The sequence below is a fragment of the Oncorhynchus nerka genome, linkage group LG22 (genome assembly GCF_034236695.1).
Source record: "Oncorhynchus nerka isolate Pitt River linkage group LG22, Oner_Uvic_2.0, whole genome shotgun sequence".
In the NCBI taxonomy this organism is placed as follows: Eukaryota; Metazoa; Chordata; class Actinopteri; order Salmoniformes; family Salmonidae; genus Oncorhynchus; species Oncorhynchus nerka.
This window is the reverse complement of record NC_088417.1, coordinates 4,628,632-4,650,815: the sequence shown is the minus strand read 5'-3', so window position 1 is coordinate 4,650,815 and position 22,184 is coordinate 4,628,632. Positions and strand designations below refer to the sequence as shown.

The window sequence follows — 22,184 nt, the reverse complement described above, 5'->3', positions numbered from 1 at the left end:
TCTATGGCACTGGGTTGTTAATGAAGCTAACACCTTCTCTATGGCACTGGGCTGTTAATGAAGCTAACACCTTCTCTATGGCACTGGGTTGTTAATGAAGCTAACGTCTTCTCTATGGCACTGGGTTGTTAATGAAGCTAACACCTTCTCTATGACACTGGGCTGTTAATGAAGCTAACACCTTCTCTATGACACTGGGCTGTTAATGAAGCTAACACATTCTCTATGGCACTGGGTTATTAATGAAGCTAACACCTTCTCTATGGCACTGGGTTGTTAATGAAGCTAACACCTTCTCTATGACACTGGGCTGTTAATGAAGTTAACACCTTCTCTATGGCACTGGGCTGTTAATGAAGCTAACACCTTCTCTATGACACTGAGCTGTTAATGAAGCTAACACCTTCTCTATGGCACTGGGTTGTTAATGAAGCTAACACCTTCTCTATGGCACTGGGTTGTTAATGAAGCTAACACCTTCTCTATGGCACTGGGCTGTTAATGAAGCTAACACCTTCTCTATGGCACTGGGTTGTTAATGAAGCTAATACCTTCTCTATGACACTGGGCTGTTAATGAAGCTAACACCTTCTCTATGGCACTGGGCTGTTAATGAAGCTAACACCTTCTCTATGGCACTGGGCTGTTAATGAAGCTAACACCTTCTCTATGACACTGAGCTGTTAATGAAGCTAACACCTTCTCTATGGCACTGGGCTGTTAATGAAGCTAACGCCTTCTCTATGGCACTAGGCTGTTAATGAAGCTAACGCCTTCTCTATGGCACTGGGCTGTTAATGAAGCTAACGCCTTCTCTATGACACTGGGTTGTTAATGAAGCTAACGCCTTCTCTATGGCACTAGGCTGTTAATGAAGCTAACGCCTTCTCTATGACACTGGGCTGTTAATGAAGCTAACGCCTTCTCTATGGCACTGGGCTGTTAATGAAGCTAATGCCTTCTCTATGACACTGGGCTGTTAATGAAGCTAACACCTTCTCTATGACACTGGGCTGTTAATGAAGCTAACACCTTCTCTATGGCACTGGGTTGTTAATAAGAGCTAACACCTTCTCTATGACACTGGAGGGCTGTTAATGAAGCTGCGCCTTCTCTATGGCACTGGGTTGTTAATGAAGCTAACGCCTTCTCTATGGCACTGGGCTGTTAATGAAGCTAACACCTTCTCTATGACACTGGGCTGTTAATGAAGCTAACGCCTTCTCTATGACACTGGGCTGTTAATGAAGCTAACACCTTCTCTATGACACTGGGCTGTTAATGAAGCTAACGCTTCTCTATGACACTGGGCTGTTAATGAAGCTAACACCTTCTCTATGACACTGGGCTGTTAATGAAGCTAACTTCTCTATGGCACTGGCTGCTAATGAAGCTAACACCTTCTCTATGACACTGAGCTGTTAATGAAGCTAACGCCTTCTCTATGGCACTGGGCTGTTAATGAAGCTAACGCTTCTCTATGGCACTGGGCTGTTAATGAAGCCAACGCTTCTCTATGGCACTGGGCTGTTAATGAAGCTAACGCCTTCTCGGCACTGAGCTGTTAATGAAGCTAACGCTTCTCTATGGCACTGGAGCTGTTAATAAAACTAACACCTTCTCTATGGCACTGGGCTGTTAATGAAGCTAACACCTTCTCTATGGCACTGGGCTGTTAATGACAAGGTCCGCTCCCAAGGACTGTGGGCTCTCCTTCTCCGTGACCGACGTGAGTACGACATTTAAATGTGTTAACCCTTGCCAGGATTCCGGCGCAGATGGCATCCCCATTCTGTCGGGCTGTAGCACCGCCTGGTACGGCAACTGCACCGCCCGCAACCACAGGGCTCTCCAGAGGGTGGCACGGTCTGCCCAACGCGTCACCGGGGGCACACTGCCTGCCCTCCAGGACACCTACACCACCCGGTGTCACAGGAAGGCCAAAAAGATTGTCAAAGACAACAACCACCCGAGCCACTGCCTGTTCACCCCGCTATCATCCAGAAGGCGAGGTCAGTACAGGTGCATCAAATCTGGGACCGAGAGACTGAAAAACAGCTTCTAGCTCATGGCCATCAGACTGTTAAACAGCCATCACTAGCCAGCTTCCACCCGGTTACTCAACCCTGCCCCTTATAGGCTGCTGCCCTATATACATAGACATGTAATCACAGGTCACTTTAACAGTGTTTACATTCGGCTTTACTCATCTCATATGTATATACTGTATTATATTCTACTGTATTTTAGTCAATGACACTCCGACATTGTTCGATCTAATATTTATATATTTCTAAAATTCCATTCTTTCACTTTTAGATGTGTGTGTATTGTTGTAAATTGTTAGATATTACTGCACTGTTGGAGCTAGAAACACAAGCATTTAGTTAGATATTACTGCTCTGTTGGAGCTAGGAACACAAGCATTTAGTTAGATACTAATGCACTGTTGGAGATAAGAACACAAGCATTTAGTTAGATACTACTGCACTGTTGGAGCTAGGAACACAAACATTTAGTTAGATACTACTGCACTGTTGGAGCTAGAAACACAAGCATTTAGTTAGATATTACTGCACTGTTGGAGCTAGGAACACAAGCATTTAGTTAGATACTACTGCACTGTTGGAGATAGGAACACAAGCATTTAGTTAGATACTACTGCACTGTTGGAGCTAGGAACACAAGCATTTAGTTAGATATTACTGCACTGTTGGAGCTAGGAACACAAGCATTTAGTTAGATATTACTGCACTGTTGGAGCTGGGAACACAAGCATTTAGTTAAAGATACTACTGCACTGTTGAGCCAGGGCACAAGCATTGGTTAGATACTACTGCACTGTTGGAGCTAGAAACACAAGCATTTAGTTAGATACTACTGCACTGTTGGAGATGGGAACACAAGCATTTAGTTAGATACTACTGCACTGTTGGAGCTAGAAACACAAACATTTTAGTTAGATACTACTGCACTGTTGGAGCTAGAAACACAAGCATTTAGTTAGATACTACTGCACTGCTGGAGCTAGAAACACAAGCATTTAGTTAGATATTACTGCACTGTTGAGCTAGAAACACAAGCATTTAGTTAGATACTATTGCAACTGTTGGAGCTAGAAACACAAGCATTTAGTTAGATACTACTGCACTGTTGGAGCTAGAAACACAAGCATTTTAGTTAGATACTACTGTACTGTTGGAGCTAGAAACACAAGCATTTAGTTAGATACTACTGCACTGTTGGAGCTAGAAACACAAGCATTTAGTTAGATATTACTGTACTGTTGGAGATAGGAACACAAACATTTAGTTAGATATTACTGTACTGTTGGAGCTAGAAACACAAGCATTTAGTTAGATACTACTGCACTGTTGGAGCTAGGAACACAAGCATTTAGTTAGATACTACTGCACTGTTGGAGCTAGGAACACAAGCATTTAGTTAGATACTACTGCACTGTTGGAGCTAGGAACACAAGCATTTAGTTAGATACTACTGCACTGTTGGAGCTAGGAACACAAGCATTTAGTTAGATACTACTGTTGGAGCTAGGAACACAAGCATTTAGTTAGATACTACTGCACTGTTGGAGCTACAGACACAAACATTTCTACTGTTTACCAAGATACTACTCCGCTAGGAACACAAATAGTTGTGTATGTGAACACAATTTAGTTAGATTTGCATTTGTCAACTAGGTCATTCAGGGCACATTTCACTATCCTGTAAAATCAGCTAGAACAGTGTCCCTGACATCTGTAGCTTTTACAGGGAGAACCACTAAGACTCAGGAGAACAGTGTCTCTGACATCTGTAGCTTTCACTGGGAGAACCACTAGACTACAGTGTCTCTGACATCTGTAGCTTTCACTAGAGAACCACTAGCCTACAGTGTCCCTGACATCTGTAACTTTCACTAGGAGAACCACGAGACTACAGTGTCCCTCCAGTCTGTAGCTTTCACTAGGAGAACCACTAGACTACAGTGTCCCTGACATCTGTAGCTTTCACTAGGGAGAACCACTAGACTACAGTGTCCCTGACATCTGTAGCTTTCACTAGGAGAACCACTAGTCTACAGTGTCCCTGACATCTGTAGCTTTCACTAGGAGAACCACTCAGACTACAGTGTCCCTGACATCTGTAGCTTTCACTAGAGAACCACGAGACTACAGTGTCCCTGACATCTGTAGCTTTCACGAGGAGAACCACTAGTCTACAGTGTCCTCCAGTCTGTAGCTTTCACTAGGAGAACCACGAGGACTACAGTGTCCCTGACATCTGTAGCTTTCACGAGGAGAACCACTAGACTACAGTGTCCCTGACATCTGTAGCTTTCACTAGGAGAACCACTAGACTACAGTGTCCCTCCATTCTGTAGCTTTCACTAGGAGAACCACTAGTCTACAGTGTCCCTGACATCTGTAGAAGCTTTCACTAGGAGAACCACTAGCCTACAGTGTCCCTCCAGTCTGTAGCTTTCATTAGAGAACCACTAGCCTACAGTGTCCATCACATCTGGGCGGTTGGAGCGTTGGACTAGTAACCGGAAGGTTGCAAGTTCAAATCCCCGAGCTGACAAAGGTACAAATCTGTCGTTCTGACCCTGAACAGGCAGTTAACCCACTGTTCCTAGACCGTCATTGAAAATAAGAATTTGTTCTTAACAAGACTTGCCTAGTTAAATAAAGGTAAATAATAAATCTGTATATTTCAATAGCGTTACTGCTCCTATGAAGATTAACATGGAGCAAGGTGGAAAACCACTCGTTTACAGGTAACTGCCAAAATAAAGGAAACGCCATCATAAAAGGATCATAATAGGACACTGGGCCTCCAGCCAGAACAGCTTCAATGCACCAAACAACTCTATTGGAGGGATGCGACACCATTCATCCAATCCCATCATTTGGTCTCAGATGCCGCTCCCGAACCTCCCATTGGCTTGGTGAGTCACTGAGATCTCTTCTTCTGGCCCTTAGCATTATGGTGAGTCACTGAGATCTCTTCTTCTGACCCTTAGCATTATGGTGAGTCACTGAGATCTCTTCTTCTGACCCTTAGCATTATGTGAGTCACTGAGATCTCTTCTTCTGGCCCTAGCATTATGTGAGTCACTGAGATCTCTTCTTCTGGCCCTTAGCATTATGGGAGTCACTGAGATCTCTTCTTCTGACCCTTAGCATTATGGGAGTCACTGAGATCTCTTCTTCTGACCCTTAGCATTATGTGAGTCACTGAGATCTCTTCTTCTGGCCCTTAGCATTATGGGAGTCACTGAGATCTCTTCTTCTGGCCCTTAGCATTATGGGAGTCACTGAGATCTCTTCTTCTGGCCCTTAGCATTATGGGAGTCACTGAGATCTCTTCTTCTGGCCCTTAGCATTATGGTGAGTCACTGAGATCTCTTCTTCTGACCCTTAGCATTATGTGAGTCACTGAGATCTCTTCTTCTGGTCACTGAGATCTCTTATTCTGGCCCTTAGCATTATGGTGAGTCACTGAGATCTCTTCTTCTGACCCTTAGCATTATGTGAGTCACTGAGATCTCTTCTTCTGGCCCTTAGCATTATGTGAGTCACTGAGATCTCTTCTTCTGGCCCTTAGCATTATGGGAGTCACTGAGATCTCTTCTTCTGACCCTTAGCATTATGTGAGTCACTGAGATCTCTTCTTCTGGCCCTTAGCATTATGTGAGTCACTGAGATCTCTTCTTCTGGCCCTTAGCATTATGGGAGTCACTGAGATCTCTTTATGACCCTTAGCATTATGGGAGTCACTGACCCTTAGCATTATGTGAGTCACTGAGATCTCTTCTTCTGGCCCTTAGCATTATGGGAGTCACTGAGATCTCTTCTTCTGGCCCTTAGCATTATGGGAGTCACTGAGATCTCTTCTTCTGACCCTTAGCATTATGGGAGTCACTGAGATCTCTTCTTCTGGCCCTTGGGAGTCACTGAGATCTGACCCTTAGCATTATGGGAGTCACTGAGATCTCTTCTTCTGGCCCTTAGCATTATGGGAGTCACTGAGCTCTCTTCTTCTGGCCCTTAGCATTATGGGAGTCACTGAGATCTCTTCTTCTGGCCCTTAGCATTATGGGAGTCACTGAGATCTCTTCTTCTGGCCCTTAGCATTATGGGAGTCACTGAGATCTCTTCTTCTGGCCCTTAGCATTATGGGAGTCACTGAGATCTCTTCTTCTGGCCCTTAGCATTATGGGAGTCACTGAGATCTCTTCTTCTGGCCCTTAGCATTATGGGAGTCACTGAGATCTCTTCTTCTGACCCTTAGCATTATGGGAGTCACTGAGATCTCTTCTTCTGGCCCTTAGCATTATGGGAGTCACTGAGATCTTTTCTTCTGGCCCTTAGCATTATGGGAGTCACTGAGATCTCTTCTTCTGGCCCTTAGCATTATGGGAGTCACTGAGATCTCTTCTTCTGGTAGCATCATGGGAGTCACTGAGATCTCTTCTTCTGCCCTTAGCATTATGGGAGTCACTGAGATCTCTTGTATGGCCCCTTAGCATTATGGGAGTCACTGAGATCTTCTTCTGGCCCTTAGCATTTTGAGTCACTGAGATCTCTTCTTCTGACCCTTAGCATTATGGGAGTCACTGAGATCTCTTCTTCTGACCCTTAGCATTATGGGAGTCACAGCTCTCTTCTTCTGCCCTTAGCATTATGGGAGCACTGAGATCTCTCTTCTGACCCTTAGCATTATGGGAGTCACTGAGATCTCTTCTTCTGACCCTTAGCATTATGGGAGTCACTGAGATCTCTTCTTCTGGCCCTTAGCATTATGGGAGTCACTGAGATCTCTTCTTCTGGCCCTTAGCATTATAGGGGAGTCACTGAGAAACTTCTTCTGGCCCTTAGCATTATGGGAGTCACTGAGATCTCTTCTTCTGGCCCTTAGCATTATGGGAGTCACTGAGATCTCTTCTTCTGGCCCTTAGCATTATGGGAGTCACTGAGATCCTATTCCCTTAGCATTATGGGAGTCACTGAGATCTTTTCTTCTGACCCTTAGCATTATGGGATGCTTAATTAACTCAGGAACCTCACCTGTGTGGAAGCACCTGCCTTCAATATACTTTGTATCCCACATTTTAATGCAAGTGTTTCCTTCATTTTGGCAGTTACCTGTACATTCGCATATGGCTCCCATAGAAACAGTCACTTCCTGCCTGGGCCCTGACAGCCGACTAGGAGAGAGCGTGACATGAGGCAGAGCTCAATACGCGTGAATTCACCGAGGAACGGAGGTCTGTTTAAAACACTTCAGACAACAACAACAAAAAAAGGTCAGACTGTGCATGTGTCCCAAATGCCACCCTATTCCCTTTATAGTGCACTACTTTAGAGCAGGACCCAATGGGACCTGGCATCCTATTCCCTTTATAGTGCACTACTTTAGAGCAGGACCCAATGGGACCTGGCACCCTATTCCCTTTATAGCGCACTACTTTAGAGCAGGACCCAATGGGACCTCACCCTATTCCCTTTATAGTGCACTACTTTAGAGCAGGACCCAATGGGACCTGGCACCCTATTCCCTTTATAGTGCACTACTTTTGAGCAGGACCCAATGGGACCTGGCACCCTATTCCCTTTATAGTGCACTACTTTAGAACAGGACCCAATGGGACCTGGCACCCTATTCCCTTTATAGTGCACTACTTTAGAGCAGGACCCAATGGGACCTGGCATCCTATTCCCTTTATAGTGCACTACTTTAGAGCAGGACCCAATGGGACCTCACCCTATTCCCTTTATAGTGCACTACTTTAGAGCAGGACCCAATGGGACCTGGCACCCTATTCCCCAGTTGGCCCTAGTCCAAATCAGTGTACTATAAAGGGAATTGGGTGCCATTTGGGACCCAAACCTGGAAGTCATAGACCTCATATGAAACATGACACAAATCCAGGTCTTTGTCAAAGAGCATTAAGGCAGAACTGATGGGTTTATGTGAACTATTACGTAACTGCACTAAACGCTTAAGGCCTGCAAAATCAGGAGACATTTTATAGAACTTCCGCACTCAACAACCCGGTCGCATTCCGCTTCGCTCCACAGGTAGTATCACATTTTCATTTCATTTCATTACAGTACAACGGTTTGATTTGTTTGATCGTAGCTAGCTACATAGCTAGCTACATAGCCGTCTTTGTATCAAAGATAATTGTGTAGTCTAGAGCGATTTTCTAGGTTAGCTAGCCAGCTATTGTCGTTCTTTTAACGCAACGTAACGTAATCAACACTGCTAGCTAGCCAGCTAGCCCCGAATAGCAGCACTGTAGAAACTATTACACTCAACGGAACGACTTGATTAGTGTAGTGTCAACAACGCAGCCACTGCCAGCTAGCCTACAAAGTCAACAACGCAGCCACTGCCAGCTAGCCTACTTCAGCAGTACTGTATCATTTTAATCATTTTAGTCAATAAGATTCTTGCTACGTAAGCTTAACTTTCTGAACATTTGAGACGTGTAGTCCACTAGTCATTCCAATCTCCTTTGCATTAGCGTAGCCTCTTCTGTAGCCTGTCAACTATGTGTCTGTCTATCCCTGTTCTCTCCTCTGCACAGACCATACAAACGCTCCACACCGCGTGGCCGCGGCCACCCTAATCTGGTGGTCCCAGCGCGCACGACCCACGTGGAGTTCCAGGTCTCCGGTAGCCTCTGGAACTGCCGATCTGCGGCCAACAAGGCAGAGTTCATCTCAGCCTATGCATCCCTCCAGTCCCTCGATTTCTTGGCACTGACGGAAACATGGATCACCACAGATAACACTGCTACTCCTACTGCGCTCTCTTCGTCCGCCCCACGTGTTCTCGCACACCCCGAGAGCTTCTGGTCAGCGGGGTGGTGGCACCGGGATCCTCATCTCTCCTAAGTGGTCATTCTCTTTCTCCCCTTACCCATCTGTCTATCACCTCCTTTGAATTCCATGCTGTCACAGTTACCAGCCCTTTCAAGCTTAACATCCTTATCATTTATCGCCCTCCAGGTTCCCTCAGAGAGTTCATCAATGAGCTTGATGCCTTGATAAGCTCCTTTCCTGAGGACGGCTCACCTCTCACAGTTCTGGGCGACTTTAACCTCTTGCTCCTACCTGACACGCAGGCGTCCCATCTAGACATCTGGAAATGCAAATGCACTACGCTAAATGCTAATAGTACTAGTTAAAACTCAAACGTTCATTAAAATACACATGCAGGGTAGTGAATTAAAGCTACACTCGTTGTGAATCCAGGCAACAAGTCAGATTTTTTAAATGCTTTTCAGCGAAAGCATGAGAAGCTATTATCTGATAGCACGTAACACCCCAAAAGACCCGCAGGGGACGTAAACAAAATAATTAGCATAGTCGGCGCTACACAAAACGCACAAATAAAATATAAAACATTCATTACCTTTGACCATCTTCTTTGTTGGCACTCCTAGATGTCCCATAAACATCACTATTGGGTCTTTTTTTCGATTAAATCGGTCCATATATAGCCTAGATATCGATCTATGAAGACTGTGTGATCAAGGAAAAAAATAGCGTTTCATAACGTAACGTCATTTTTTTAAAATTAAAAAAGTTGACGATAAACTTTCACAAAACACTTCGAAATACTTTTGTAATACAACTTTAGGTATTAATAAACGTTAATAAGCGATCAAATTGATCACGAGGCGATGTATATTCTCTAGCTGTACGTCTGGAAATAATGTCCGGGTAAATCTCAACCAAAATATCCGGTCGGAGACCGAAGAAAGGCGTTGCCTTGCGTCTGTTTGACCAAGAAACAAAAAGTAGGCAAATGACAAGACTGTTGACATCGTGTGGAAGCTGTAGGTATTGCAACCTCGGCCCCATTAAATGTGGTTCACCTTTATCAAATGGTTGAAGTGGGCATGGATATATTTTTCCATTTTCAGTGATCAGATTTTCCTGCACTTTTCGATGAAACACACGTTCTGTTACAGTCACAGCCGTGATTTAACCAGTTTTATAAATGTCTGAGTGTTTTCTATCCACACATACTAATCATATGCATATACTATATTCCTGGCATGAGTAGCAGGGCGCTGAAATGTTGCGATTTTTAACAGAATGTTCGAAAAAAGTAGGGGGTAGGAGTAACAGGTTAACCTCCCCACGTCTACCTTTGACTCATTCCTCTCTGCCTCCTTCTTTCCACTCCTCTCCTCTTTTGACCTCACCCTCTCACCTTCCCCCCCTACTCACAAGGCAGGCAATACGCTTGACCTCATCTTTACTAGATGCTGTTCTTCCACTAACCTCATTGCAACTCCCCTCCAAGTCTCCGACCACTACCTTGTATCCTTTTCCCTCTCGCTCTCATCCAACACTTCCCACACTGCCCCTACTCGGATGGTATCGCGCCGTCCCAACCTTCGCTCTCTCTCCCCCGCTACTCTCTCCTCTTCCATCCTATCATCTCTTCCCTCTGCTCAAACCTTCTCCAACCTATCTCCTGATTCTGCCTCCTCAACCCTCCTCTCCTCCCTTTCTGCATCCTTTGACTCTCTATGTCCCCTATCCTCCAGGCCGGCTCGGTCCTCCCCTCCTGCTCCGTGGCTCGACGACTCATTGCGAGCTCACAGAACAGGGCTCCGGGCAGCCGAGCGGAAATGGAGGAAAACTTCGCCTCCCTGCGGACCTGGCATCCTTTCACTCCCTCCTCTCTACATTTTCCTCTTCTGTCTCTGCTGCTAAAGCCACTTTCTACCACTCTAAATTCCAAGCGTCTGCCTCTAACCCTAGGAAGCTCTTTGCCACCTTCTCCTCCTCCTGAATCCTCCTCCCCCTCCCCCCTTCCTCCTCTCTGCAGATGACTTCGTCAACCATTTTGAAAAAGAAGGTCGACGACATCCGACCCTCGTTTGCTAAGTCAAACGACACCGCTGGTTCTGCTCACACTGCCCTACCCTGTGCTCTGACCTCTTTCTCCCCCTCTCTCTCCAGATGAAATCTCGCGTCTTGTGACGGCCGGCCGCCCAACAACCTGCCCGCTTGACCCTATCCCCTCCTCTCTCTTCTCCAGACCATTTCCGGAGACCTCCCTTACCTCACCTCGCTCATCAACTCATCCCTGACCGCTGGCTACGTCCCTTCCGTCTTCAAGAGAGCGAGAGTTGCACCCCTTCTGAAAAAACCTACACTCGATCCCTCCGATGTCAACAACTACAGACCAGTATCCCTTCTTTCTTTTCTCTCCAAAACTCTTGAACGTGCCGTCCTTGGCCAGCTCTCCCGCTATCTCTCTCAGAATGACCTTCTTGATCCAAATCAGTCAGGTTTCAAGACTAGTCATTCAACTGAGACTGCTCTTCTCTGTATCACGGAGGCGCTCCGCACTGCTAAAGCTAACTCTCTCTCCTCTGCTCTCATCCTTCTAGACCTATCGGCTGCCTTCGATACTGTGAACCATCAGATCCTCCTCTCCACCCTCTCCGAGTTGGGCATCTCTGGCGCGGCCCACGCTTGGATTGCGTCCTACCTGACAGGTCGCTCCTACCAGGTGGCGTGGCGAGAATCTGTCTCCTCACCACGTGCTCTCACCACTGGTGTCCCCCAGGGCTCTGTTCTAGGCCCTCTCCTATTCTCGCTATACACCAAGTCACTTGGCTCTGTCATAACCTCACATGGTCTCTCCTAGCATTGCTATGCAGACGACACACAATTAATCTTCTCCTTTCCCCCTTCTGATGACCAGGTGGCGAATCGCATCTCTGCATGTCTGGCAGACATATCAGTGTGGATGACGGATCACCACCTCAAGCTGAACCTCGGCAAGACGGAGCTGCTCTTCCTCCCGGGAAGGACTGCCCGTTCCATGATCTCGTCATCACGGTTGACAACTCCATTGTGTCCTCCTCCCAGAGCGCTAAGAACCTTGGCGTGATCCTGGACAACACCCTGTCGTTCTCAAATAACATCAAGGCGGTGGCCCGTTCCTGTAGGTTCATGCTCTACAACATCCGCAGAGTACGACCCTGCCTCACACAGGAAGCGGCGCAGGTCCTAATCCAGGCACTTGTCATCTCCCGTCTGGATTACTGCAACTCGCTGTTGGCTGGGCTCCCTGCCTGTGCCATTAAACCCCTACAACTCATCCAGAACGCCGCAGCCCGTCTGGTGTTCAACCTTCCAAGTTCTCTCACGTCACCCCGCTCCTCCGCTCTCTCCACTGGCTTCCAGTTGAAGCTCGCATCCGCTACAAGACCATGGTGCTTGCCTACGGAGCTGTGAGGGAACGGCACCTCAGTACCTCCAGGCTCTGATCAGGCCCTACACCCAAACAAGGGCACTGCGTTCATCCACCTCTGGCCTGCTCGCCTCCCTACCACTGAGGAAGTACAGTTCCCGCTCAGCCCAGTCAAAACTGTTCGCTGCTCTTGCCCCCAATGGTGGGAACAAACTCCTCACGACGCCAGGACAGCGGAGTCAATCACCACCTTCCGGAGACACCTGAAACCCCACCTCTTTAAGGAATACCTAGGATAGGATAAAGTAATCCTTCTCACCCCCCTTAAAAGATTTAGATGCACTATTGTAAAGTGGCTGTTCCACTGGATGTCATAAGGTGAATGCACCAATTTGTAAGTCGCTCTGGATAAGAGCGTCTGCTAAATGACTTAAATGTAAATGTAAATGTAATAGTTTGATTTTTGTGGGGAACAAACATAGTAACTACAGTGTTTCTTTCTCCGGTGGTGGGATGTGACTATTTGCTAATGTGTCGGGCTGACGAAGACTGAGAAGGGATACTGGCTTGTGCTCTGGTCGGTCTGTGTGTGTGTTTAACCCCATGTCAAGCTAACACTTAAAAGACACGTCTCTCACTAATCTTCTCCTACTATCTGCTCCTCTCCCTTCAAGAGGACACTCCAGAAATGGGTGTGGGGTGAGGGGTGCTGGGAGACTGATGGGTGCTGGGAGACTGATGGGTGCTGGGAGACTGATGGGTGCTGGGAGACTGCTGGGAGACTGATGGGTGCTGGGAGACTGATGGGTGCTGGGAGACTGATGGGTGCTGGGAGACTGACGGGTGCTGGGAGACCGATGGGTGCTGGGAGACTGATGGGTGCTGGGAGACTGATGGGTGCTGGGAGACTGATGGGTGCTGGGAGACTGACGGGTGAGAGGTGAAGGGAGGCTGATAGGTGAAGGGAGGCTGATAGGTGAAGGGAGGTGAAGGGAGGTGAAGGGAGGCTAATAGGTGAAGGGAGGTGAAGGGAGGTGAAGGGAGGCTGATAGGTGAAGGGAGGTGAAGGGAGGCTGATAGGTGAAGGGAGGCTAATAGGTGAAGGGAGGCTGATAGGTGAAGGGAGGCTGATAGGTGAAGGGAGGCTAATAGGTGAAGGGAGGTGAAGGGAGGCTGATAGGTGAAGGGAGGCTAATAGGTGAAGGGAGGTGAAGGGAGGCTGATAGGTGAAGGGAGGCTAATAGGTGAAGGGAGGTGAAGGGAGGCTAATAGGTGAAGGGAGGCTGATAGGTGAAGGGAGGTGAAGGGAGGCTAATAGGTGAAGGGAGGCTGATAGGTGAAGGGAGGTGAAGGGAGGTGAAGGGAGGCTAATAGGTGAAGGGAGATGAAGGGAGGCTGATAGGTGAAGGGAGGCTAATAGGTGAAGGGAGGTGAAGGGAGGCTGATAGGTGAAGGGAGGTGAAGGGAGGTGAAGGGAGGCTGATAGGTGAAGGGAGGTGAAGGGAGGTGAAGGGAGGCTAATAGGTGAAGGGAGGCTAATAGGTGAAGGGAGGTGAAGGGAGGCTAATAGGTGAAGGGAGGTGAAGGGAGGCTAATAGGTGAAGGGAGGTGAAGGGAGGCTAATAGGTGAAGGGAGGTGAATGGAGGCTAATAGGTGAAGGGAGGTGAAGGGAGGCTGATAGGTGAAGGGAGGTGAAGGGAGGCTAATAGGTGAAGGGAGGTGAAGGGAGGCTAATAGGTGAAGGGAGGTGAAGGGAGGCTAATATGTGAAGGGAGGCTGATAGGTGAAGGGAGGCTAATAGGTGAAGGGAGGTGAAGGGAGGTGAAGGGAGGTGAAGGGAGGCTAATAGGTGAAGGGAGGCTGATAGGTGAAGGGAGGTGAAGGGAGGCTGATAGGTGAAGGGAGGCTAATAGGTGAAGGGAGGGAGGCTAATAGGTGAAGGGAGGTGAAGGGAGGCTAATAGGTGAAGGGAGGCTAATAGGTGAAGGGAGGCTAATAGGTGAAGGGAGGCTGATAGGTGAAGGGAGGCTGATAGGTGAAGGTAGTTGTGTTAGGGGGCTCTGAGATGGTTGTTCGTAGTGAAGGTAGTTGTGTTAGGGGGCTCTGAGATGGTTGTTTATAGTGAAGGTAGTTGTGTTAGGGGGCTCTGAGATGGTTGTTTATAGTGAAGTAGTTGTGTTAGGGGCTCTGAGATGGTTGTTTGTAGTGAAGGTAGTTGTGTTAGGGGGCTCTGAGATGGTTGTTCGTAGTGAAGGTAGTTGTGTTAGGGGCTCTGAGATGGTTGTTTGTAGTGAAGGTAGTTGTGTTAGGGGCTCTGAGATGGTGGTTTGTAGTGAAGGTAGTTGTGTTAGGGGCTCTGAGATGGTTGTTTGTAGTGAAGGTAGTTGTGTTAGGGGGCTCTGAGATGGTTGTTTGTAGTGAAGGTAGTTGTGTTAGGGGGCTCTGAGATGGTTGTTTGTAGTGAAGGTAGTTGTGTTAGGGGGCTCTGAGATGGTTGTTTGTAGTGAAGGTAGTTGTGTTAGGGGCTCTGAGATGGTTGTTGTAGTGAAGGTAGTTGTGTTAGGGGGCTCTGAGATGGTTGTTTATAGTGAAGGTAGTTGTGTTAGGGGGCTCTGAGATGGTTGTTCGTAGTGAAGGTAGTTGTGTTAGGGGGCTCTGAGCTGGTGGTTTGTAGTGAAGGTAGTTGTGTTAGGGGGCTCTGAGATGGTTGTTTGTAGTGAAGGTAGTTGTGTTAGGGGGCTCTGAGATGGTTGTTCGTAGTGAAGGTAGTTGTGTTAGGGGGCTCTGAGATGGTTGTTTGTAGTGAAGGTAGTTGTGTTAGGGGGCTCTGAGATGGTTGTTTATAGTGAAGGTAGTTGTGTTAGGGGGCTCTGAGATGGTTGTTTGTAGTGAAGGTACAGTGCCTTGCGAAAGTATTCGGGCCCCTTGAACTTTGCGACCTTTTGCCACATTTCAGGCTTCAAACATAAAGATATAAAACTGTATTTTTTTGTGAAGAATCAACAACAAGTGGGACACAATCATGAAGTGGAACGACATTTGTTGGATATTTCAAACTTTTTTAACAAATCAAAAACTGAAAAATTGGGCATGCAAAATTATTCCTCTAAAGATGACCCCCCCCCCCCCCCCCCGCTCCATGAATTAGCCCCTGCCATACATACCACTGACCGACAGACCCCCCACTCCTGCCTGCCAGTCTCTCAACAGGTGTCTCCCTCCAACGGCCCACAATCCATCTCACCCCACCCTGTCTGTCAATATGAAAGGGCTCTAGCCATCAGGGGAGAGGAAGGAATGTATTGTGTGACGTAGAAATGGGTTCTCCCCCCTCTTCTCTCTGGCAGCAAACGAGCGCTCACCAGGGGCAAGGTCAGACGGCCAATTAATTGTGGCGGAACTGCAAGATGTTTTGGTTCTGTGGGGAAGCCTTGTGTAACTTAATGGTGTGAAAGTGTGTGTGTGAGAGAGAGAGAGAGAGAGAGAGAGAGAGAGAGAGACAGAGAGAGTGTGTGTGTGAACCTAACCAAATAACCAAATGCTGTTTTAGGTGGTGAGCGGCGGGAGGGAAGGAAGGAGGGAGGGAAGGAGGCAGGGAAGAGGGGAGGGAAGGGGGGAGGGAAGGAGGGAGGGATGGGGGGAGGGAAGGAAGAGAGAGGGATGGGGGAGGGATGGGGGAGGGAAGGAGGCAGGGAAGGAAGGAGGGATGGGGAGGGAAGGAGGCAGGGAAGAGGGGAGGGAAGGGGGAGGGAAGGAGGGATGGGGGAGGGAGGGATGGGGGAGGGAAGGAGGGAGGGATGGAGGCAGGGAAGGAGGGAGGGATGGGGGGAGGGAGAGAGAGATGGGGGAGAGAGAGAACGAGAGGGGGAGATGGAGAGAGAGACTTGTATAAGGTAAAGGTTGCAGGCTTGTCCACAGCACAAGGTGCACCTGTGTAATGATCATGCTGTCTAATCAGCGTCTTGATATGCCACACCTGTCAGGTGGATGGATTATCTTGGTAAAGGAGAAATGCTCACTAACAGGGATGTAACCACATTTGTACACAACATTTTTAGAGAAATAAGCTTTTTGTGCGTCTGGAACATTTCTGGGATCTTTTATTTCAGCTCATGAAAACATGGGTCCAACACTTTCCATGTTGTGTTTAATATTTATGTTCTGTGTAGTTTTGTGTTATTCATGTGTTATTGCCCTCCTACAGACGTGAAGATACGAGGGACCAGCGTGACACAGCTGAGCACTGCACAAAAGCAGGAACACACACACACACACGCACACACACACACACACACGCACGCACACACACACGCACAGTCCTGCGGGCGGCAGACAACAGTCACCTTGTCGCCTTCGATTGTCCTCGGCCCATGTTCCTGGAGCGACACCTCACACACAGCTCAACGGACCGAGGGCTCTGATAGGCTACTGCTGTGGGCCGAGGGCTCTGATAGGCTAGTGCTGCCCGACGCTGACATTTATGTTACTTCAGCTCTGCAGAACAAACAGAATCCACTCTGCCTAACAAGTGTCCCAGAATCCACTCTGCCTAACAAGTGTCCCAGAATCCACTCTGCCTAACAAGTGTCCCAGAATCCACTCTGCCTAACAAGTGTCCCAGAATCCACTTTACCAAGCAGACAGGAAATCAGGCGATTCATGGAAAAACAGCAAAAAATATAATCTTGTCCCTCCCCGATAGCACTGTCTGTGTGTGTCTGTGGTGTGTGGTGTCAGTATTGTATGTGGGTGTGATGTCTGTGTGTGTAAGATGGGATAAGACCCCATCTCTCTCCCTCTCCGCTCCCTCCCTCCCTCCCTCTCTCCCTCCCTCCCTCCCTCTCCTCCTCTCCCTCTCTCCCTCCTCCCTCTCTCTCTCTCTCTCTCTCTCCCTCCCTCCCTCCCTCCCTCCCTCTCCTCCCTCTCTCTCTCTCTCTCCCTCTCTCTCTCTCCTCTCTCTCTCCTCTCTCCCTCCCCTCCTCCCTCCCTCCCTCCTCTCTCTCTCCTCCTCTCCCTCTCCCTCCTCCTCTCTCTCTCTCTCTCCTCCTTCCTCCCTCCTCTCTCTCCTCCTCTCCTCCCTCTCTCCCTCCCTCCTCCCTCTCTCTCCTCCTCCCTCCCTCCCTCCCTCCCTCTCCCTCTCTCTGCTCCTCTGCTCCTCTCTCCTCCCTCTCTCTCTCTCTCTCTCTCCTCCTCTCCCTCTCTCTCTTTCTCTCGCTCCCTCCCTGAAAGTTCCTCTTCCCTTCTAGTTCTATAGGAAAATAATATTGCTAAAGAACTGCTTCAGTATATAACGTTGGAGACGTCAGTACATCTGTGGCCCTTGTCCTTGGGCTGGCTGACATGTGTTGGGCAGATGGCACAGACTAGAGAGATGGCATACAAAGGCCAGAGGTGGCACCCAGCTCGCTCTCTCTCTCGCTACCATCCCAACCACATCACGGAACCCTTCATTTCACTCATCATGAGCAGCAGGAAATCCCCTATGGGTGGTTCCCTGACATAACTCTATGTTTGAGAAAGTGTGTCTGTGTGTGTGTGTGTGTCTCTCTGTGTTTGACGAGCTCCAGGAAACAGTTATCAGTCCCAACTTAGAGATGTACCATTCATTCATTCCCCTCACCACATTTACAGCTCTGTCTAATTACACAGACAAGATCTCATTATTGCTCTTTCCCCTCTCTCTCTCTTTCCCCTCTCTCTTCCCCTCCCTCTCTCTTTCCCCTCTCTCTCTTTCCCTCTCTCTCTCTCCCTCTCTCTCTCTTTCCCTCTCTCTCTCTTTCCCCTCTCTCTCTTTCTCCTCCCTCTCTCTTTCCCCTCTCTCTCTCTTTCCCCTCTCTCTCTCTTTCCCCTCTCTCTCTTTCTCCTCCCTCTCTCTTTCCCCTCTCTCTCTTTCCCTCTCCCTCTTTCCCCTCTCTCTCTCTTTCTCCTCTCTCTCTTTCCCTCTCTCTTTCCCCTCTCTCTTTCCCCTCTCTCTCTTTCCCTCCCTCTCTTTTCTCCTCTCTCTCTTATCCATAAATTGAATTGATTTCAACTGACTGATTTCCTTCTATGAACCATAACTCAGTAACGTCTTTTAAATTGTTGCATGTTGCGTTTATATTTTTGATCATGGTAAATGGTGTGTGTGTTGTTCAGGAGTGTAACAAGGATATACAGTGCATTCAGAAAGTATTCAGAATCCTTTACATGCCAAAGCCAAACCTAGCTGTTGAATTGTTCACTCTTTAAATATAACACATATTCCTACAATACACTCCTTTCGAAAGCATTCAGACCCCTTCCCTTTTTCCACATTTTGTTAAAGTTACAGCCTTATTCTAAAATAGATTTAATACTTATTTTCCTCATCAATTTGCACATAATACCCCATGACATCATAATACCCCTATGACATCACAATACCCCATAACGACATCACAATACCCATAACGACATCACAATACCCCATATTGACATCACAATACCCCATAATGACATCACAATACCCCATAATGACATCACAATACCCCATAATGACATCACAATACCCCATAATGACATCACAATACCCCATAACGACATCACAATACCCCATATTGACATCACAATACCCCATATTGACATCACAATACCCCATATTGACATCACAATACCCCATAATGACATCACAATACCCCATAATGACATCACAATACCCCATAATGACATCACAATACCCCATAACGACATCACAATACCCCATAACGACATCACAATACCCCATAATGACATCACAATACCCCATAATGACATCACAATACCCCATAACGACATCACAATACCCCATAATGACATCACAATACCCCATAATGACATCACAATACCCCATAATGACATCACAATACCCCATAATGAAAAAGCAAAAATAGGTTTTGATTTTATTGCAAATGTATTAAAAACAAAAATGCCTTATTTACATAAGTATTCAGACCCTTTGCTATGAGACTCTAAATTGAGCTCAGGTGCATCCTGTTTCCATCGATCATCATTAAGATGTCTCTACAACTTGATTGGAGTCCACCTGTGGTAAATTCAATTGATTGGACATGATTTGGAAAGGCACACACCTGTCTATATAAGGTCACACAGTTGACAGTGCATGTCAGAGAAAAAACCAAGCCATCAGGTCGAAGGAATTGTCCGTAGAGCTCAGAGACAGGATTGTGTCCAGGCACAGATCTGGGAAAAGGTACCAAAAAATGCAGCATTGAAGGTCCCCAAGAACACAGTAGCCTCCATCATTCTTAAATGGAAGAAGGTTGAAACCAGCAAGACTCTTCCTAGAGCTGGCCGGGTTAAACTGAGCGATCGGAGGACAAGGGCCTTGGTCAGGGAGGTGACCAAGAACCCGATGGTCACTCTGACAGAGCTCTAGAGTTCCTCTGTGGAGATGAGAGAACCTTCCAGAAGGACAACCATCTCTGCAGCACTCCACCAATCAGGCCTTTATGGTAGAGTGGACAGACAAGGCCGTAAAAGGCTCATGACAGCCCACTTAAGAGTTTGCCAAAAGGCACCTAAAGGACTCTCAGACCATGAGAAACCAGATTCTCTGGTCTGATGAAACCAAGATTGGAACTCTTTGGCCTGACTGCCAAGTGTCCCTTCTGGAGGAAAGCTGGCACCATCCCTACAGTGAAGCATGGTGGTGAGAGCATCATGTCTGGAGGAAAGCTGGCACCATCCCTACAGTGAAGCATGGTGGTGAGAGCATCATGTCTGGAGGAAAGCTGGCACCATCCCTACAGTGAAGCATGGTGGTGAGAGCATCATGTCTGGAGGAAAGCTGGCACCATCCCTACAGTGAAGCATGGTGGTGAGAGCATCATGTCTGGGAAAGCTGGCACCATCCCTACAGTCAAGCATGGTGGTGAGACCATCCCTACAGTCAAGCATGGTGGTGAGACCATCCCTACAGTCAAGCATGGTGGTGAGACCATCCCTACATTCAAGCATGGTGGTGAGACCATCCCTACAGTCAAGCATGGTGGTGAGACCATCCCTACATTCAAGCATGGTGGTGAGACCATCCCTACAGTCAGCATGGTGGTGAGACCATCCCTACAGTCAAGCATGGTGGTGAGACCATCCCTACAGTCAAGCATGGTGGTGAGACCATCCCTACAGTGAAGCATGGTGGTGAGAGCATCATGTCTGGAGGAAAGCTGGCACCATCCCTACAGTGAAGCATGGTGGTGAGAGCATCATGTCTGGACGAAAGCTGGCACCATCCCTACAGTCAAGCATGGTGGTGAGACCATCCCTACAGTCAAGCATGGTGGTGAGACCATCCCTACAGTCAAGCATGGTGGTGAGACCATCCCTACATTCAAGCATGGTGGTGAGACCATCCCTACAGTCAAGCATGGTGGTGAGACCATCCCTACATTCAAGCATGGTGGTGAGACCATCCCTACAGTCAAGCATGGTGGTGAGACCATCCCTACAGTCAAGCATGGTGGTGAGACCATCCCTACAGTCAAGCATGGTGGTGAGACCATCCCTACAGTCAAGCATGGTGGTGAGAGCATCATGTCTGGAGGAGCTGGCACCATCCCTACAGTGAAGCATGGTGGTGAGAGCATCATGTCTGGAGGAAAGCTGGCACCATCCCTACAGTGAAGCATGGTGGTGAGAGCATCATGTCTGGAGGAAAGCTGGCACCATCCCTACAGTGAAGCATGGTGGTGAGAGCATCATGTCTGGAGGAAAGCTGGCACCATCCTACAGTGAAGCATGGTGGTGAGAGCATCATGTCTGGAGGAAAGCTCGCACCATCCCTACAGTGAAGTATGTGGTGGTGAGAGCATCATGGGGATGTTTTTCAGCAGCAGGGACTGGGAGACTAGTTAGGATTGAGGCAAAGATGAACCGAGCAAAGTAGAAAGAGATCCTTGATGAAATCCTGCTCCAGAGCACTCAGGACCTCAGACTGGGGCGAAGGTTCACCTTCCAATAGGACAACGACCCTAAGCACACAGCCAAGACGACACAAGAGTGGCTTCGGGGACAAGTCTCTGAATGTCTTTGAGTGGCCCAGCCAGAGCCTGGACTTGAACCCGATCAAACATCTTTGGAGAGACCTGAAAATAGCTGTGCAGCAACGCTCCCCATCCAACCTGACAGATTTCAGTTTTAAGTTGTATAAATTTGCTAAAATTCATCCTGAGGTATTGCTTTTTTTTTTTTTTTAAACCAGGTTTGCTGTTCATTTGAGCAATATGAGATGGAAAGACACAACTACATAAAACATTTTTTAAAGGCACTCCATATCAATGCATACACACAAACTATCTAGGTCCAATAGGGAGAGGGGTTGTGTCGTGAGGTGTTGCTTTATCTGTTTTTAAAACCAGGTTTGCTGTTTATTTGAGCAATATGAGATGGAAGGAAGTTCCATACAATAATGGCTCTGTATAATACTGTACGTTTTCTTGAATTTGTTCTGGATTTGGGGACTGTGAAAAGACCCGGGTGGCATGTCTGGTGGTGTAAGTGTGTGTGTCAGAGATGTGTGTAAGTTGACTATGCAAACAATTTGTGATTTTAAACACATTAATGTTTCTTATAGTGTGTGTGTGTGTGTGTGTGTGTGTGTGTGTGTGTGTGTGTTGTTCAGAGGTGTAACACGGACATAGATGTGTGTGTGTGTGTGCTTGTTTCAATAGCACTGCGAACAGTGATAACTATCCCTCTCTTCTCCTCTCTCATCTCAGAGTGACGCAAAACATCCCGCTTGATGTCACTTTCCCAGCATGCATTGTCATGTTAAACCTCCTTTACTGTGACGTCGTTTACCAAACACACGCAAAGCCCCACTGTGTATGTTAAATGTTGCTTTGCAGGGGACGAGGACGACGGGGTCCCCTTATTGTCCTCTCATTGTTGGGGTGTTTCTTTGAGGGTCGGGTCCCGGGTTTTCGTGGGT

At 47.6% G+C, this 22,184-nt stretch overlaps 1 protein-coding gene across 1 annotated transcript in view; it reads right to left on the bottom strand.

Annotated features, from left to right (window-relative positions):
• The window catches only part of stau2 (staufen double-stranded RNA binding protein 2), a 546,241-nt gene that overhangs the window by 199,441 nt on the left and 324,616 nt on the right, over positions 1-22,184 (bottom strand). The window contains exons 13-14 of the mRNA XM_065006870.1: positions 16,648-16,669; positions 12,096-12,105 (exon numbers count right to left, since the gene is read on the bottom strand). Of these exons, the coding sequence (XP_064862942.1) occupies positions 12,096-12,105; positions 16,648-16,669 (32 nt within the window). The remainder of the gene's footprint in view (positions 1-12,095; positions 12,106-16,647; positions 16,670-22,184) is intronic.